This window comes from Galeopterus variegatus, unplaced genomic scaffold (genome assembly GCF_000696425.1).
Source record: "Galeopterus variegatus unplaced genomic scaffold, G_variegatus-3.0.2 Scaffold615, whole genome shotgun sequence".
Taxonomy (NCBI): Eukaryota; Metazoa; Chordata; class Mammalia; order Dermoptera; family Cynocephalidae; genus Galeopterus; species Galeopterus variegatus.
In genome coordinates, this window is record NW_007726726.1 from 527,792 (window position 1) to 546,932 (window position 19,141).

Sequence of the window (19,141 nt, forward strand, 5' to 3'; positions counted from 1 at the left end):
ATGTGGCTACTTTTGAATATGCTGTGCCCTATGGCCACCTTCCTTTTGAATGGGATCTGGCTGTTGCTCACTGTACTGCAAGGCAGCACAGACCACAGCACTGCACTATGCACTAGGGCAGATAAACTGTTTGCTAAAGACACTAGCTTGGCGGTGAGGCAGCCAGATGCTAATAACAAGGACAATGGAAAAAAATGCCCTAAAGGCATTTGAGAAGTCTGGAAGGGTGTCGCACCCATCACAGGCCCTGAGGCCTAGAAGGGCTGAGTTGTCCCAAAGGACAGACCTGGGATGCAGTTGCCCTTGGGAACCTGTTCCCTGCATCCCAGCTGCTCTGGCTGGAGCAGCCCTGCCTCAAACGGCCCCCGCAAGTGCGGCTCATAGGAGGGAGATGCAAGCGACTCTGAAAGGGACCGAGAGAGCAGCCCTGGTCGTCCGTCCGCGTCATCTGACCCCACAGACCTATGCCCTTCGAGGTCTTCGGGGTATTCTATGGTCCTGAGCTTGCAGAAAACTCAGAGCAATGCAAACGATTCTTGACCAAGCACTGTGTCCCGTGAAACTCAATCGATCTTTGCCAAGCAGACTGTGTGGCCAGTTGGGCGATCCACGCCTGACCCCCAACATGGCCACCTGGCCCACGCCCACGGGCTGGGGCGCTGCTGCCCGGCTCCAAGATGGCTGCACCCTGTGCAGACGCTCCGCCCCCTTCAGGCTCTGACCCGGACGCGATCTCCCAAGGAGGAAGTTGATGGGTGGGATGCTGCCAGCGATTGAAAAGTTGGCGGGAGGCGGAGGCGAGGCCAGCAGGTCTCTGGTCTTCTGTGCCATTGTTTCCCCTGTGAGCGTGATCAGAGTGCAGGGTAGAGCCCGAGCGAAACCTCTGGCGCCACCGTTTGCTCATAGGCCCGCAGAGGCGTGCGCGCGGCCCCCCCGAGGGCTCAGTCTGGGGACGGGGACGGCCCGGTGAGGTTTGAAGGAGACACATGACGCTCTGAGACGGGGCCCTGGACGTGGCACCCGGAAGGCCTGTCGGAGGCCGTGGTGGCCCCCGGGACGGGACCTGGGCCCGGAGAGGAGGCCGGCGGGAACCGGCCAGCCTGGGGACAGCTGCCCTGGGGGGGCTCCTCGGTGCCGCGCATGGGACCCTGGACGCGCTGTGTCTGTGGAGGTCTGCCAAGTGACTCCGGGGCCTCCAAGAGCCGGCACCGGGCAGGCGGGTCGCCCAGGAAGGGGAACAGGGAGCACGCAGGGACCTGGGGCTGAGTCCCGCACAGACAGAGAGAACGGGCTGCAGGGAGGAGCCGGTGGGGCCACGCGGGAGAGGACTTGCAGGAGGAGGGCCGGGTGCGCGATGCTGCCAGGAGGTCTAGAAGGACTTCAGAAAGCCGAGAGCGGCAGCATGCGGGCCATCGAGGGCCACATCAGGTCAGAGGGAAGGGGCCGAGGATGGAAGGGCACAGAACCATGGCCTGAAGGTCTCTGGGCGGTGCCCGTGGGTGGGAGAGACTGGATCATGCCGAAGAGCCGGGGAAGGACTCAGGCAGGGGCCCATGGGGACAGGAGAGAACTGAATCTGAACGGCATCACCCCCTCTCGTAGGCAGGAGACGCGGCCTCCTTGGGCTGCGCCGGTTTGGGGCTCCTTTGGGGGACATTCTCTTCCCTTTGGCTCAGTTGCAGCTTTCCAAATTGGGCATCCTCGGCTTGTGAATTTATTTTAAAGTTTGAGGAGATCTTTTGTTCACAGAAAAGACCGATATGTTCCTTGAGTTTAAATTTATAATTCCACTTATTTGGGTTACAGATTTAAATTGAGTTTTCCTTAAGCTGAACACATAACTCTATTTATACATGTTGTAATTTTGATGTAAAATAAGAACAGCCTTTGTCAGGGAGCCTGTGGTGAGTGCATGGGTTCAGGGTGAAGTCAAAACTCCCCTCAGACACATCAAACTGCAGGCGCAGGTGGAGTCTATTCGTCCCCGTGCAGCATCTGAAACACCTGGCCAGGCCTGCTGCCTTCACAAACGAAACCTTCGCAGATACTGAACGATTCTGCAATTCTAGTAAATTGAACAGTCTGCTGCTCCACCCGCCGGCTCACACCCCTCAAGTTCCAGAACTACCTAAAGATGTTCTGGACAGGCAGTGTCCCTGCAGGGAACACCCTCCATGAGGCTGACAAGTGAGCGTCAGCGCAGGTGAGGAGCCCCGGGCCGTCTGTGCACAAGGGGGTGACGGCACTAGTTTCGCTCTCCTGCCCTGTCCCCACGGCCACCAGACACAGTGCCGAGTCTGCAGCTCCCTCTGCCTCTGTGAGTCCCTGAGTGCTGCTGGCCTCCCTGGAGAGCCCTGTCTGAGGCTCCCCATCTGCTACAGTGCCCTGCAATGCTCTGTGGCAACTGGTCCCTGGGCAGAAACATGAGTGCAGATGCCTGTGTCCCCCACTCTCGGCCAGCCCATCTTGCAAGCCAAACCACTGCCCTAACCTGCAGCCTTGGACTAGTGCTTGGGGGTCCATCACCTGGCCACTCCTCCCTGGACAGCTTGAGCCTCGTCCACAGGCTAGTGAGGACCCCATGGTGCAGACGCAGTGCTGGGGTTCCCTGCCCACCATCTGGGGCAGCAGCCTGTCCTGAAACAAAGTTCACCTGACCACGCCGACCCTGCAGGGGCCTCTGCCCACCCGGCTTGCAAAGGCTGCTCCCCGGGTCACTCCCGCACTCCCTCACCCCAAATGGTTCTTCCCCTCCCTAGGGATTTCAAACCCCACCACCATCTGCAGACCCCATGTACACCTCCCATCCCCACTATGCAGAGGTGGCCAGGTTATCCAGGCCCATCACCCTTGCTGCGAGCCAGCTCCCCCGCTTTTCTGTGGTTGCGAGATCACTGTGCTGTCCCTGCCCAGTCCTCTCCTGACTTGCACCTCTTGCAGACGGTGCTGCTCATGGCCACCACATCCTGCAGGCCCTGAGCCTGCAAGGCACAGTCCTCCCTGCCCCTGAAGCTCTGCTATGGCTCAGTGAGTCTGCAGCAGAGTGCCCAGGGGTCAGGGAGTTCCGGGCAGGTGGGGATCCTGGGCTGGCTGGGGGTAGTCCCTCAGTTTCTGTCCTCCAGCTCTGCCATCCATGGCTCCCCATAGCGCGCTCCCACCTCCTGTGTGCCAGGCAGCAGTCCACCCTCTCTGCCAGGACACCATGGTGGATTCCTACAGGGGCAGGGGTGGTTGCTTGGCAGCCCTGGGGTCACCAGCAGAAATACTGCAGGAGGCATGGGGCACCTTCCCTTACTGACACAGGGACCTGCCCTGCGCTGGGGGTGGACAGTGCAGGCTTTCTCAAGGGGTGTTGGTCTCACTAGAAGGGTCCCCATGGCAGGAGTCACCTGTGTGTGCCAGGCCAGGTGCCAGAATGTTCCATGCCAGCACAGGTGGCAGACCCTGGGTCCCAACTACGTTGGCGAGCTGCCGCACCCATTCCTGAGCTTCAAGAACTCAGAGATACAGACCCTCAGTGACTTTCAGTCCCATGTGGTGGTCGAAAACCTGAGCCAGTGAGTGAGACAGAGCCTCAGCCACACGTGGCTGGTCCCCTTGTGGCAGGATTCACCCCACACTGGGGTGGGCAAGGGGGCGTTGGGCCTTGGCCGTGTGGAGTCCAACACCATGTTGGGATGGCTGTCAGCAAGTGGCCTCTGTGCAGGGGTTCCCAGGTCAGTCTAGGCAGTTCTCTGATCTGGCTGGGTGCTGGGGGGCACCTGACCCTGGAGCAGCAGCCAGGCCACTCAACGCTCTGAGCAAGCCCAGAACCCCAGTGGGGCTGGGGAGCAAACCCTCCAGGCTCTTGGAGGCCGACCTGCACTCACGGCGCATCCCGTGGTCAATGGCAGGTGGGTCTTTGGGACCTGTGGGGAAGTCCTGAGTTCCAGTGAAGCCCTGGGGCTGGGCAGAATATTAAACGTGCTGTCTTAATCTTTCCCAGGTCCTTGGGCAAAAATGCTTGACCTTTACCAGCTCAAAGTAAGTGTGCCCCTGTGGAAGGGACTCTTCTAGAATGAGGGTCTTGTTGCAGTGTTGCCCACAGCAGGTGGCACAGGGTGGGGGGCTGGCCCACTCTCAGCAGCGTGAGGGGCATGACTCACAGTCCTTCCACCTCCGTCACAGGCCTTGGAAAGGCCACACTTGAGACTGCAAACCACCTCCAGCTGAGCAACTGCATATCTATTCTAGAAAATCTGCAACTTTCAGTGGATGCTCTTGAGAGTAGGTTTGGCTTAACCTGCTGCAGGGGTTGGTTTGTCTGTTGCTTCCCCTTAAAGGTTAAAGGTCTACAGGCCGTGAGCAGAGCGTGCTCAGGCAGAGCTGGGGTTTCCACAGAGTAAGGACTGGGGGTTGGCAGGGAGGCAGCTGCTTCTCGTTGGACACTGACCTCCAGCTCCACTCGGGCCTGGGCTATCTGAGGTGCCCTTGTGGGACCGCCATGGCTGAGGCTCCTGGGTGCTACTGCCCAGGGTGGGTTCTGTCATCCATTTCGCCTTGCGTGGGGTGGGACAGAGCTGCGGCTCTGCACAGCTCTCATGAGCAGAAAGGCCTGAGTTCTCAGAAGAGGGGCCTTCCTCCAAGCAGGAATCCCCAGGCGATCGCAGGTGCCCACCCACCACAGAGTTGTTCAGAATAAACCGAGTTTCCAAAGTCGTGCTGCTGCTCACAGAGCTGCTGCCCGTGGTTATACACGAGGCAAGTGAGGTGTGGACAGGAGCCGCCCACCTGTGTTTCCTTGAATTCTGTTCTGTTTTTTGCACTTGTAAGTATAAGAGCTTAAATTATTTTTGTTGAGAAGTACTTTCAAAACTTTCAAAGATTATATAAAAGCCGTCTAGTTTTCTTACGAGCTCTGTTTAATTGGGTGAAGCAGAAGTTCTCTTCCGTATTCTCCCCAGGCCCGTTTGCCTCTGCGGTTTTGTTTGCGGGAACAGGAACAGAATCAGTGTACCCCGCCCCTCCCAGCTGCCGGGGCCTGTGTCCGTGGGCCCAGAGAGGCCAGTTGGAGCTGGTGTCCCAGGGTTTAACAGAGCAGGGCTGTTCGGGATTTACTCTCCTTCCTCCTGATGCAGGGGGCCAGAGCATCCCGCACCATATCAGGGCTGAGCTCTAAGGTCAGCGCATAGGGACTCTTGCAGGCTCAGCTGGGCGTGGACAAGTCGCAATGCCCCCACACACCTGCTCCCTCCCCAGGCCAGACCCAGCCCACCCAGGCTTGCACCAGGAGCTGTTTTCTAGGCCAGCAGCAGGAGCTGCATGTTCTCGCCCAGCAGCCCAATTAGTGGCCTCATTTCAGGGAGGAGACCCCAGTCCCCGGGGACCCACTGCCTGGCATCCGCAAAACAGCAGCCAGACAGCAGGAGGAAAAGTAGCTGTGACCTAGAGCCCCCATAGGGCACAGTTCACCCGCCGGGGCCCTCTGGGGCTGACTCCAGCGGAGCGGGCCGAGCCTAGGAAAGTGAGAAACAAGGGGTCCCCTGTCCTACCAAGAATGGGGCCTCATGGGCTCACCTGAGCAGGTGTGCGTCACGAAGACCCACTTCTGAACCACGAGGGTCCACGTGGCAATGGGTGTGACCAGTGCCTCCGCCAGAGACTGGGCATGCCACAGAAGTGGAGCCCGAGGTGGGATCCCGAGCCCACCACACAACCATGAATCCAGGCCCTGGAGCAGACACAATCTCTCTGGCCCCACAACATCCCCTTCCCGTCTTCCATGCCCCCATCCCCACTGCACAGCCCCTATGGCAGGCGACACGTGTCCCCCATCCCATCTCAGTGCTCCTGGTGTCCAACACATCCCATCTGTGTCCCGTCTTCTTGGGGACACTGGCAGGGTTGGACAGAACTTGAGCAACCTCAGGTGACTTTTGAGGGTCCCATAAATTGCCCAAGCCCAGAAACTGGGAGGCTTAGCGATCCCATCTGGAAATCTGTGAGCCCTCCAAGCCGCACACTGCCATCCTGGTGACAAGGGCTGGCCTGGAGTCCTCAGGCAGGACCCCTCCATCCTGCCCAAGTTCTGGGGCCTCTGGGGTGGCACCAGTCCCCCATGACCATCCTGCTCTCTGATGTCCCCCAGCCCCCAAGAACCCCAGCAACCTGCTATGATGAAGCCCCACCCCCGCCAGCACAAATGTCAGGTATGTGCCATCAGGGGGCACATGATGGGCCCAGGGTCCCCCCCACACCCACTGGGAGGAGGGCCATCTGTCCTGAGAAGACCTAGCACATTTGGCTTTAAAGTTCCCCACCCCACCCCCAAATCCAAATCCATAATAAAAATAATCCCTGATATGCCCCAGTTCCAGAATCACCTTCTGGTCTAGCTATGCGCTGGAGCGCATCTGGGGCCCAGGAGGTACAGGTGACCCCATTTACTGAATCACAACAGGGATACCTGGGAGCCCAAGGGGACAGGACACCATCCTCTCTGCTGACCACCCCTGCAGGGTTCTGGGCAGTGGGAACCCCAAGAGTCCTGCCATCCAGGTGGGGGCACAGGCCCCAGCCAAGCAGAGGTCTCCAGGGCAGGCATCCCAGGGGTGGCCCAACTGCCGCAGGGGTGGAGTGTAGGGAGATTGGTCCTGCACCCTCTGAGGCTGCTGTTGCTGCCTGGGGGCCCCTGCCAGGATGCAACTTGTGCATGCGTCATCCAACGGTCCGCGGGGTGCAGCTCCCTGAGAGCCCACAGTTGCAGCTAAGGCAGAGTGGGAGGAGACGTACGGAAACTGAGGAAAAGTGGGATGGTCTCAGTCCCTGCAAAGCCTGCCCTGCAGGGATCTTTGACTTTGGGCAGAGCTATGAGGAGCAAGGCAGGGGGATGACAGGCATGGAGTCCCACAGAGCCTGTGGCCAGGGAAGGAATCCCCTCCCCAGAGTCCTGAAGGCCACCAGTCTCAGCTCCAGCACTAAAGCCAAGCACTCACCCCCAATCAGTGTGTTCTGCAGCACCGACTGGTGGGTGTGGTGTGGGGGCCTCAGAGCACCCTCTGGGTCTGCACAGAACCAGTCCAGCTGTTCCCAGCTCAGGCAGACTGAAGAGCAGCCAGCACCCCCATGCCCTCAGAGTGGCCGCCCCATGTGCCAGCCACTGGAGTAGAAATGGGGGTGGGAGCCAAAGCAGGCAGCACTTCACAGAAGCCCAGGGCCCCTGGCAGGAGGAGGCTCACTTCCTGAGGACCACCTCAGGGCAAGCTTGTCACCCACACCCCATGGGCTGGCAGAGGCCCCATGGGGAAAAGCGCCTGGCCCATCCCCACCCCTCCCCCTTGGCCCGGGGCATGGGAAGGCAGAGAAGGCCCTGACCAGCAAGGCCTTCTGGACTGGGGTACAATTTAACCAGCTAAAAGGTCCTTGGCACCAGCGCCACAACCCAGCCCAGGAACCCACCCACCGAGGTTGGAGGAAACCTGGCAAGCCAGCACCACAGCTGAACCCATGTGGAAACTGGATCACGTCCACACTGCCCCCAGCTGCATGTCCCACTCAGTGGGCAAGACCTAGAGAGGCTGGCAGTGCCTGGCAAGGCAGGGTCCTTAGGGTCAGCCCAGCCCTGGAGGAGGGTGGGGGCGGTGCCAGAGCCCCAGGTGGCAGCAGTGGGCGGGGCGCGTGCCAGGGCTCGGCCAGCCCGGACTCACTGCACATCACTCGGCCCTCGCTGTCACTCGCTGTCACCGCCCAAGGTAAGCCCAACGAACAGCCCCCCCCCCGTGCACTAAGGAGGAAACCGAGGCCCGAGGCCGGAGGCTCTGGCATCTCTCCAGGAAGTCCCCACCTGGCTGATGCGAAACTCCTGGGGTGGAGAGCAACTGTCCTGCGTGTCCCCAGGGACGGGGGCGGCCGGCAGAGATCGACCCCCCAACCCCGTGCCGCGGGCGGGGCGGCTGCGTCCTGCGCCGTGCGCACCACCTGCAGTTCTTGCCTAGCGCGCCGCGGCCGGTGTCATTCACGGGGCGCGGGGCGGGGGACGCGGGGAGCCGGGCGGGAGACGCGGGGCGCGGGCGAGCTTGGCGGCGGCTGCGCGCAGGTAGACCCAGCCAGCCGGTGCGAGACTGGGCTGCGGGCAGAGTGGCCAATGCCCTCCGCCCGTGAGCCCCCAGCGCGGAGGCCCGGCGCTGGTTCCGCACCCTCCTGGCTGTCCACGGGCCGGGAAGAGCCCGTGCAGGGAGGTGCGGTGCTAGAACTTGGGGAGTCCCGGGAGGGGACCCCCCGCATACCCCTCACCGTTTCCCCAGACCAGCCTGCTCCCCCAGCTCTCACCCCTGCTCCTGGCTGACCTTCCCACCACCCTCCTGGTCTGGCCATTGTCACCAACCGTGGCTCGCATCACTAGCCGGCCCTGGACTACTCCCTGGGGCAGTAGCAGCTGCAGCCCCCCATGGAGACTGCCCAGAAGCCCCCTTTAAGAGCCTGAGGAAGGCTCCCTCAAACTCGGTGCCAGCCTCTGCAGCCCAAGCTCCACAAAGCCAGTCCTGTCTCCCAACTTCCAGGATGGGGGCAGGAGTTGGTAATGAGGGATTCCCTGGGCCCCTGGAGTGGGCTGGGGGTGGGAGAAGCAGGGTACGACCCACCCCTGCTAGCCCCAACTAGTGGGTCTCCTGAGAGGTCCCAGTCTGTGGGTTTGACCAACTGGTTCACAAGCAGAAATCAAGCTGAGAGACACTGAGCAGTGGGAGGCCACCCACAACCCCCATTCTGGACTTGCCACATAGCCCGAGTCCCCAAGACCCTGAGCGCACACACGTGCACATACACATGCACGCACACCCCACCAGAGATGCAAATTGCAGCCAAATCCTCCTGGCCCCAAATTAGCTCGCCTCATAGTGGGCTTTGCCCATGCAAAGCAAAGGGAGGGAGGCCACAGGAGGGGCCAGCAGGGACCAGCCTCCCGAGGTCCTGTCCCAGCCCTCGTGGGATGGTCTGGGTTAGATCCCCTGCAAACGGGAGCTGGAAGTGGGCCTCACAGCTGGGGTGGGGGGACCGGTGTGGGCTCTTGGGAGCCCACCTATGCTGTGCACCCCATTCCACTGTTTCCTGGGGCAAGGGGTTCAGTGACCCATTGGCCTCCAATCCAGGGAGGCTGGGCTGTGGGAAGGCTGGGGCTGAGGGGTGCAGAAATAAGAATGGAAAGTTTCCTCTACAGTTAATCAGCCCCACTGGGGGAAGAGGGAGGCGTAAGGCTCGCTAGCGGGCCCTTGTGGGACTGCCTCCTGCCGTCGCCGAGGCCGGGGTGGTATGGCCCAGGGGACTTCTCCAGGCAGTGGGTGGGACGGACTCCATCCCACTGTCCTGCGGGCTCAGGTCAATGGGGAAGGAACAGCCGGGGGGCAGTGACTGCTGGATTTCTCACGCCCTCCAGCCCCACGCTGGCCACTTCTGAAGCCCCTGACGCCATGGAGGAGTGGGACGTGCCCCAGATGAAGAAGGAGGTGGAGAGCCTCCGGTACCAGCTGGCCTTCAAGAGGGAGCTGTCCTCAAAGACCATCCCCGAGTAAGTCCCCCCATGGCACCATTTGCACCTCGTTTGCATGAGCCAAGGCCACTCCTTTGGGACAGGCAGGTGCCACCAGGCTGCCTCCTGGGGGCCCAGTGCCCACTGCTCACCCCATCCGCAGGCTCCTCAAATGGATCGAGGACAGTACCCCCAAGGACCCCTTCCTGAGCCCCGACCTGATGAAGAACAACCCATGGGTGGAGAAGGCCAAGTGCACCATCTTGTGAGCCCCGCCCCACACGCGCGACTCTGTCAAGACCAGCTCTGTAAAGTGCAGCTTTATAAAGACTTCTGAGTGCTCTGGGCTCCAGCATGGGTTGCAGCATCACAGGGTTGTCATGGGCTACAGCAGGTCGCGAATGTGCAGGCTGCGCCGCACTGCGTTGGATGCGCCCTCATGGAAGCGGAACCAGACCTCGCTTTTGCCCACCGCCAGGCCCATGCGTCGCTCGGCAGAGTCCTCCGGGCCCACGTCCTCTGCAAAGCCACACAGTGGTTACTCCTGGGCCCGGCCCTGCCCCTGGCCCCCCACCGCCCCCCACACACACCTGCACTCTGGGCTGCAGCTCTCCTGATGACCACACGTCCAAAGAAGTCCTTCTCGGGCTGATGGGCAGGAGTGGCCAGTCAGGCTCATGGGACAGACCCCATGCGGCCCCTGCGGCCACAGACTGGAGGACTGGGGGCCTTTCCCAGCCCTACCAGGGTAGGGGTAGAAGAGGCAGCAGAGCCACCCTCCTACCCAGATAGGAAACTAGGGCCACGTGGAACCACGTCATGCTGAGCTTCAGGGAGCTGGACCTCAGGGCTGAGCCAGCCCTCCCCCCACACATACCCGGCCACACCCACAAAGCCCCCTGGTTCCCCCTCACCCCACCCCAACCCCACCCAGCACCGCCCATGCACCTGCTCCTCCGGGGCCCTCTTCCTCATGATGTGTTCCAGTCGCTGCTGATGGTTGCGCAGCTCAGGTCTTGACACCCCTTTCTCCCCAGGGCCCCCCAGTGAACCCTCTGGCCCCAGGGGACCCCTCTCCACCTGAAAGAAGTGTGATATAATGAGGACTGGCTAGGTAGGGCCATACCAAGGATGATGTGCACTCCCTAGGCCCCGCCCACCCAGGCCCCACCCAGGCCCCACCCTGCCCCAGGGCTCACCTGTGGGCTGTCCCTAACCCGGACCAAAGCTTCTGCCCGCCTCATCTTCTCCACCTCGATCTCCCTAGCGATGAGTTGCTTGGCCTGGTAGGTGAGGGGCTTGCGGGCAGGCAGGTTGGGGAAGCGGCAGACCTCCTCCACGTCCCTGCTCAGGCATGAAGGCAGGACACCAGACACCCAGTCAGCAGAGCCAGGGCCAGAGACCTGCCTGGCGCACCCACCCCAAACACCACAACTCAACAGCTGGAGTGTGTGGTTCAGTCCTGATGCTGCCGCACCCCAGCCCTGTGGAAGCTGGAGGTTAACTGTTCTGAGCCTCAGTTTCCCCAACCGTAAGCAAGGACCACAGCAGAACCCAGGCTGCCAGGAAGGAAATAAGATGACGAGGCAGGGCCTCAGTGTCTGGACACAAGACCCCTTGCTGGGGCAGCAGGATCCCTGGGGCCATCACTCCTGTGTGTCACCCCACTCCCATGACCATCTTGGGGATGAGCCCTGGGGCACCATACCCAGTCATTCACAGGGCTGCCGGCTGGTATGTGTGTGTGGGAGGTGGTTCTGGGGCCCACTCCTGGGAAACACTGAGGCTGGGAGAGGCTCTGCTGGAAAGGTCAGGTCCCGAGGCTGTGCCTGATCTGGGGAGCTGAGGTGACACCCCACATCACAGTGACACCTGGGCGAGAGCTAATCTGGAACTCACCACCCCAGACACCTTGACAAGACCACGCTTTTAGTCTCCTGACCAATATGGGCATCTGCGCCCAGAGTGCAGCCCCCAGTCCCCTCACCAGGCACTGGGGACTCACGGTTCCAGCCTGTAGACGTACTGCCCATCAGGCATGCGCTCCTGGTGGTAGGTGAGGCTGTAGGCCAGCATGGTGCCCACGAGGCTGGCCAGCTGCTGCTTCTCACGGGCGCTGTACAGCTGTGTGCTCACCTGGGGGCAGGTGTGCAGCAGGTGGGAGGCTGAGCAAGGCCAGGCCCCGCCCCTGGGAACCCTACTCCCTCCACCAGGCATGGTCCCTCACAGGACGCAGCTTGGGCGCAAGAATGTCCAGGAGCAGGCAGAGAGTGTCCAGAATGAGGGCCTGGGGCGTGGCCCGGCTGCGGGTGGCCGGCGTGATGCCCGACACCAGTGTCTGGATCAGGTTCCTCGTCTGGCTCATCCTGTTCTGGGCCTAGGGCAGAGGTGAGCTGGGGCTGGTTCCCCAGGACTCCCAGGACCCACACACCCCCGACAATGGGCTGTAGGGGCACACCTCCTGCTGGCTGCTGGGGAAGGTGATCCGCGGCACGTGGCTGGAGGCGAAGAGCACATGGAAGGCAGCAGGCAGGAAGGGCCGGTAGCACCACAGCTGGAAGCTCTGGCCGCGGTGGGCTGCCTGCTCCAGCAGGTCATCAAAAGCCAGCCAGTCGAGGGCCTCACACACAGAGCCCAGGCTGGAATCCCGCAGCCGCAGCAGCAAGAAGTTGTCGAACAGGCCCTGCAGGCAGACGGCAGGCCCTGAGCCCTGCAGCCTCACACCCCCACTCCCTGCAAGTCCAGGGTCGGGAGCAGCTGTAGTTCCAGCGAGTGACCACAGGGCCTGGGGAAGGGGGGTGGCAGGAAGGGTCCACCCTGAGCAACTGCATGTGTTTGACAAAGACCCTAGGAAAGGGCGAGAGAACAGTCCACCCCACTGCCACCCAAAGCCCCAGCCCCTCTCTGGGATGGCCTGAAAGATGCTCACCCACCAGAATCCAGGGCATGGAGTGCCCCCCTGCTCACCCGGGAGTCCTACCCCCACCAGCCTCACACACCGCCCCTCCGCACTGCAGATCTCCAGAATGGCTGTGGATCTCCAGCCACTAATCCAAAGCTGCTTAGAGTTGAGAAGCAGCTTAGGCTGGATTTCCCGGGGCAGGGGACCTCTGCCACCTGCTCAGGCTGACACCTCACCCTGGCTGCTCTCCACCCCACATGCACCCTACGTCCAGAACCCAGCCCCTCCCAACTCCCAGGCCCGGCAGCCACGTGGCCACAGCACGGGCCTCCACCCGCTTCTTCCCATTCCCCTCCTTGCAGTCCACCATCCCTGGCTCTCTATCCCTGGTTCTCCATCCCTACTTGCAGCCACCTCTCAGAGGCTGCCTGATCCCCCACCTCCACCACCCCTCACTCCCAGCCCCTGCTTTTTTCTCCCACATTTGGGCACCATCTGAAGTGTTTCCCACCCACCGCCCACTCCCCTCGGCACCAGACGGCCAGCCCAGACAGGTACCTGGACCACCTTCTCATGCTCGCCTGCAGAGGTGGCGACGTGCAGGATGTGGAGGAACCGCTGCGAAGCCAGAGTCAGGGAGCCCGTGTCCTCGTGGCTGCGCAGGAGCGAAGGGACAGGCAGGGTCAGGTCCTGACCTACGCGTCGCCTGTGAAGAGGACTGAGGTGGGGCAAAGCCCGTCTCAAAGCAGAGGAAGTCCCCACCCATCTCCCAGACATGCTCAGAAGCCCCCAGCCCAGCCGCCACCCGCTCTGTTTTTCTCCCTGAGACAGCCTGGCATTTGTGCGTTTACAGTGCTTTCTCTCACCTGGGACACCTCAGCTACCCAGAAAACTCCCTTTAAGTGGACCTCCATACCCTGGGAGGAGGATTTGTCCTGGACAGACCTCCACATGGCAAGGAGCACCCTGGTGCCTCTCCTCTATCCTCGCAGGCACCAACTGGGCCGGCTTCCCCACTGGCCCAGAGACGGGGTCAGTGCAGAGAATGCTGACTGCTCCCTGCCCACCTGGGCTGCAGGTCCTGCTCAGGGCACAGGTGCTCTGAGATCACAGCCCAGGTGGGGTGGGGCCAGGTGGAGCTGCACCCTGGAGGCCCAGCACATCAGGGCATCCTCTCCACTAGGGTGCCCAGATGGCTTCCTGCCCCCGGCCCTGAGCCACGTGGGGAAGGGAGAACTAGACAGAGCCTGGAGGCCAGGCTAGATGGCCCCAGGGCTCATGGGCACCAGTCTCTGTCCGGGAAGGTGGTGTGTACTCAGGGTCCGGAGCCCCAGGCCGAGGCTGCCCTGCCGCATGCAAGGCCTGCCCACACCTACCTCTGGGCCAGGGGCAGCTGGAAGACCTCCTGCCACACCGAGAAGAGCCCCTTGCGCTGGTCCTTGAGGCCGACGGGTGTGGTCTGCATGGCCCGCACGCTCAGCTCCCGCTGGCCCCGCCCATGCAGGAACTGGACATGGGGCGTGGAAGGGTGTTCAGAGGCAGCCGACCCACATCCGATCCTGCCCCGCCCCCACCCAGGCGCTGCCCACCTGCAGCGTGTTGATGCAGGCGCGGATGTCGCTGTCCGTCTTCTCGCAGAGAGTGGCTAGCGCTCCTGGGTCAGCCAGCATGCCCTGCCACAGGCAGATCTACAGAGGAGGACACGGGGTGCTGGGCGCCCCTTCGCTGCTCTGAGGGGTGCCAGGCCAGCACAGACTCTCCCTTGGAGCCCACCCTGTGGCCACAGCCCTTTTCCCTAGAAACATAAACAGCAGCCCCCACCCCACAGGTGGCTAAAGGCTGCAGGTCCCTCTGGACTGGACTTGGTCCCTGCTTGGGACCAGCCACCACCAGAGGCCAGGTCACCATCACCACCTCATCCTGGGGCCAGCTAAGAGGGACAGTTGGGGAACAAGGTCCAGAAAGGCCACACCCCCACCCCACAGTGCCCCTACGGACCTCCTGGAGCCGCTGCACCAGCCTCGAGGGCAGAGTCGGTGGGACGTGAAGCAGGAAGGCCTGCTGCTTCAGCTGCCGCAGGGATGGTGCAAACCTGCAGGAAGGGACGGCGCTGCCCACACCACGGCACGGCAGGCACGGGGTCTAGGCCAGGACCCTCACCAGGCACCCAGGGCCCTCTCCCACCCAGTGGAGCCTGGCCCCACCCCACTCACTGGTCGTTGCAGATGCAGATAATGGGCCTCATCAGGAGTCCCCCCTCTGCACGGCGCCTCCGGCCCCCACCCAAAGGCATGTCTGTCACCCCTGGCTCCACCTCCCACGGGCCCTTGCGGTTCAGGATGCTCAAGAGAACGTTGATGGCAGCCTTCAGGGAAGAGCAGAGGGGGTGTTGAGTCCAGGCCCCCAATGCCCGCCCCCACCCTTTCTCCAGGAATACCATTGAGGCCCACCGTGGGGGCCCCATCGATCTCGTCAATGACCAGGCAGTTAGGCTTCCCACCAGCGCCCAGCACTGACTCCATCTGCGTGGCCGCCTCGATGCGCATGTGGAAGGACTCCGGGCTGCGGTCATCACTGGAATGGTGGTGAGGTCAAGCAAGGGGTTGCTGGGGCAGCCGTGGCCTCAGCAGGACAGCCCCCAAAGCCAGAGCTGCCATGCCTGAACTGTGAGGTCACCACAAGAGCCCTGAAGAAGGACATCTTTCTCTTGGCCCACCCTCAAGACAGAAACCACAGCCTGGGCTTCGGGGCTGCGGCCCAGATCCAATCACACACGTCAGAGCAGACAGGAGACCCAGAAGTGGGGCGCATGCCTCTCACCTGGCATTCATCTCCACCACACAGTACCCTGCGTGCCGTGCAATCACGTGCGCCAGAGTGGTCTTGCCCAGTCCCGGGGGCCCGCACAGCAACGCCACCTGCAGCCCACATAAATGAAGATTCACTGCAACCCGCACCACCTCTGGAAGCCCCCAGCCAAGCAGCCAGAGGCTGAAAATCATGTCCCAAAGGGCTAGGGGACCCCCACCCCACCCCACCCCCCAGCCATCGAATGAAAACAAGACCCCATGTACTCCTGACACAAAGGCAATACTTCAGAACAGAAAATCCTACATGGAGCAACTCACATGGGGACCAGACAGGGACATAGCCAGCACCCACAACCAACCCCAGAAACCGCCCATCCCCCAAATCATCCCGGTGAGGCACAGAGCCCTTTGAGAAATGGTAACTTTATCAAAGCTGTTAGAGGAGCAAGTTCAAGATCTAGCTCACGTTACTTCACACCAAGACCCTGATGTCACCATACCCATAGCACTTGGAGAAAATAAGCATGCCTTGTGGACCCCAGAGGCTGCAATGGCACCAGCTACCTGGAGAGTGAGGCCCCAGGCTCACCTTCTGCCGGGGCCGCTGACTTGGGTCCAGCTCGGCCTCCAGCATGTCCTCCAGCACCTGCTCATGGCTTTTCCACTTGCCAGAGGCTGGGGCCTCCTTGCCAATCCGGGTCGGCTCCACACCAGGCCTCGGCTTCCGGGCAGGCTTCTTCTCATGGCCAAACACCACCAGGTCCCACAGCTTCAGCCACTTGAGGAGGCAGCGGTTGGTGAACTGCAGGAAGGGAGGCATGGCCTGAGGGAACCACCAGCCTGGCACAGTACCAAGGACCCGTAGCCACATGTCACCCGCCACAGACAGGGACACTGAGGCTCAGGATGATGAATGGCCAGCTCCCAGTCACCATGCCAGCAGGCAACAGAGTGGGGCCCACAGCAGGGCCTCTGTCCTCACAGCCCTGACTCAGATGCATCTGGAAGCCCCCTATCCTCCCCAGGGCATCACAGCATCAGCTGCTACAATGGCAGGAAACGGAACAGAGGCTCGGAGCAGGGGACACTCTGGACCCCTAGCCCTGGTCATAGCAGGCCACAGGTGACCAGCACCAAATCAGCCCCATGCTGACTCAGTTTCCCCATCTACAACTCAACAAGGCAGACCAAAGCCTGCTCCATCCCAACAGCCCAGGGACTGGCAACACAAAGATGGGCTGGGACCCAGACCCCTCCCTTTTGGTAATGGGGGAAGCCAGTCACACTTGAGTGACAGCAAGACCTCACGTCGTCACTGAGCAGCTCCATGTAGCGATGGGGCATAAACTTGTCCACCCAGAGGCAGTGCTGGGAGGAGTCTTGGTGGTCAGCCGGCTCTTCCTTGGGGACCCCCACAGGCTGGGCCTCCTCCTCCTCGGGCCTGAGGCTGGACAGTACCGTGTTCTGAGCCACTAGGCCTTAACCCCTCACAGGAACCAAGTCGACCCCACATCCACAGAGGACAGGCTAGTAGTTGGTCCAAGAACAGTGAGGTTCCCAGGGGCAGAAGAGCCTCACCTGTGCAGTGTGTCTGAGAGCTGCTGAGCATCCTCGAGCAGTCGCTGCCGGCACTATGCAAGCAGGACGGCGGGGTGGGTGGTCAGGACAGCTGAGACGGCCACAGTCACCCCAGCACCCCCCTCCCCTCCCAGCAAGCCCCAGTAGATACCACCTCACTGTCAACCTGCTCCTTCAGGGAGGTGAAGGGCACACCCAGCAGGTGTAGCTGGCCACAGCCTCGCCACCAGACATCAAGAAGAGGGCTCTGTGGGGGACGGAGGGCAACAGTCACCTCTGGACGCCCTCCCAGGTCACAGGGTTACCCGCAGCCCCCCTCCCAACAGTACCCAGGAACCTGGAAGGGATTCCCCCAGACAAGTCAACCAAGGGAAGTGGATGAGGTCCTGTGTGATCAGGGATTCCAAGGAAGGAAGCCACCCAGACGAGAGCAGCTCTAAGGGGGTGAGATAACAGGCTTAAGAGGAACAAGAAAGGAGAAAAAGAAAGGGGAGGAGGAGGGCCTTCCCCACCCCTACGCCATGCACTGGGGGCATGCCCACAGCCTCCCGGGTAGCTAGGCCGCAGAGCTTGGGGACGCAGGGGCAGAGTAGGGGTAGAGAGGCTGTGTCCTCTGAGGCCGTGCCCTCCGGAGCAGTTCTGCTCTCCCCAGCCCCCAGCTGTGTGAACAGGTGACAGCTCCTGCCAAGTCTGCCAGCAGTCCCAGCCAAGGATGCAAGACCCAAGACCCTTTCCTAAGCCACATCGATCCCCTACCCTGCAGGAAGGCCACAGCCAGGCCCACCCTGTGGTCACACAGCACCCACCTGCACTCCAGTGCCTGTGGGGTCTGTGCGCAGCACCAGAAAGGCCCGGTTGCCGTCTGTGGAGGTCACGTTGACATAATCCTCCAAGATAGGTGGCCGCCTCAGGACAGGATTGCGGATGGCTGGTGAGGCCGGCGTGAGATCCATGCCAGCACCAGCATCTGAGGGTCTGGGAGGGACCGGTACTCAGTATTGGGGACTCCCACCCCATCACCCTTGGACAAGAGTGCCTGGACCCACCCTTGGCAATCGAGCCCTCCCACAGGCCCCCACCACCCAGGCTTCATCCAGGGAATGGGATCCTCTCAGGTACCCCTTAGACAGAGGTGTCCCAAGCAACACACCCATGGCCCCACAGCTCAGCGGAGACCTCGGGACTCAGTGGAGGGGTGATGTCCCTCAGTGGGGAGTCAGGAAGCGACAGCTCTTCTATCTCCTCTAGCCCAAAATTCAGCCTCTTGACAACCTCCAGCCTCGGCCGTTTGACCTTGAGGGCTGCAGAGACATATGGCAGGAACAAGAGACCCTTCTCCCGCCATGCAGTCCACCCTGCATACCCTGGACCCAACCCATGGTCATACTGGGGGGCAGGGGGCCGTGACTCTGGATGTCAGCGTCCAGCTGCCTCTTCCTGGCACCGCCCCTGCTATTCCCCGGAGATTCAACTAAAGAAGGGCAGGTGGCAGCATCCCCTCTGGCAATGGCCTCCTCCAACGTCAACTAGGGCCGGCCAGCCGTGGGCTGGGGTACACGGAAAGGCGACAGGGCCGTCATCCCTACTGGGGTAAGATTCTCAGCAGCCGCCGCAAGACAGCCAGGCCCATCAGCAGACAGCAGACGGCTGCGCGGGCGGCCCTCTGCCCGCACCCGCCCTCCCCGCGGAGCCCTCATCCCCGCTCCTGCGGCCTCCGCCTCCGAGCAGCCCTCCCTGCCTGCCAGGAGGGGTCGTGACCCCAACGCGCCCCAGGGCAGAGACCGAGCCCGAGGTGGAGGGTTCTAGCGTGGAGGGTCCAAGAGAAGGAGGGTCCAAGGGGAGGAGAGTCCGAGGGGAGGGTCTGGGGAAAAGGGTCCGAGGGGGGAGGATCCGAGGGGAGAGGGTCCGAGGAGGGAGGGTTCGGGGGGAAGGGTCCGAGGGGAGGGTCGGGGGGGGAGGGTCCGAGGAGCTAGAGGGTCCGGGAGAGGGGTCTCAGAGGAAGGAATCTGAGAGGTGAAGGTCCGAGGGGAGAGAGGGGTCCGAGAGAGGAGAAAGGGGTCCTAAGAGGCAAGGTCCGAGGGGATAAGGTTCCGGGGGGGGTCGAGGGGGGAGGGCCCGAGGGGAAGGGTCGAGCAGGGAGGCCCCGGGGCGCGGACCCTGTTCTAGGCATGCGCTCCGGGCCGGTGCGGGCGGGAAGGGCTGGGGCTCCCTCCCACCTTCCCGCTCGGCCCGCGCCTCGAGCTCGGCCGCGAACTGGCCGCAGAAGGCGTCCTTGCCGCGGCAGCTCTCATGCCCGTGGTCCTCCATGACCCTCTGCAGCCCGAACCTCCCGTGCCGCCGACGCCGACG

At 62.2% G+C, this 19,141-nt stretch overlaps 2 protein-coding genes across 2 annotated transcripts; one reads left to right on the top strand and one right to left on the bottom strand.

The window, feature by feature from the left end:
- Positions 1 to 7,698: 7,698 nt before the first annotated feature.
- Positions 7,699 to 9,843, top strand: GNG13 (guanine nucleotide binding protein (G protein), gamma 13). Its single transcript, XM_008570577.1, has 3 exons — positions 7,699 to 7,730; positions 9,410 to 9,541; positions 9,666 to 9,843. The coding sequence occupies exons 2-3, from the start codon at positions 9,444 to 9,446 to the stop codon at positions 9,769 to 9,771; spliced, it is 204 nt and encodes a 67-aa protein (XP_008568799.1). The 5' UTR covers positions 7,699 to 7,730; positions 9,410 to 9,443; the 3' UTR covers positions 9,772 to 9,843.
- CHTF18 (CTF18, chromosome transmission fidelity factor 18 homolog (S. cerevisiae)) lies at positions 9,808 to 19,099 on the bottom strand. Its single transcript, XM_008570576.1, is given in 22 exon segments — positions 9,808 to 10,019; positions 10,091 to 10,150; positions 10,451 to 10,582; positions 10,702 to 10,846; positions 11,508 to 11,638; positions 11,730 to 11,879; positions 11,961 to 12,185; positions 12,963 to 13,110; positions 13,781 to 13,911; positions 13,994 to 14,092; positions 14,403 to 14,496; positions 14,618 to 14,769; positions 14,855 to 14,978; positions 15,225 to 15,322; positions 15,804 to 16,016; positions 16,523 to 16,661; positions 16,793 to 16,845; positions 16,947 to 17,039; positions 17,599 to 17,767; positions 17,943 to 18,093; positions 18,180 to 18,374; positions 19,009 to 19,099. Coding segments are annotated over 22 exon segments (2,925 nt in total). The 3' UTR covers positions 9,808 to 9,887.
- Between the last annotated feature and the right edge of the window lie 42 nt (positions 19,100 to 19,141).

Excerpts from the sequence above, each read along its gene's own strand:
- GNG13 (XM_008570577.1), top strand. The coding sequence starts at position 9,444 with ATGGAGGAGTGGGACGTGCCCCAGATGAAGAAGGAGGTGGAGAGCCTC. Across the intron at positions 9,542-9,665 it reads TCCTCAAAGACCATCCCCGA|GCTCCTCAAATGGATCGAGG; the intron begins GTAAGTCCCCCC and ends CCCCATCCGCAG.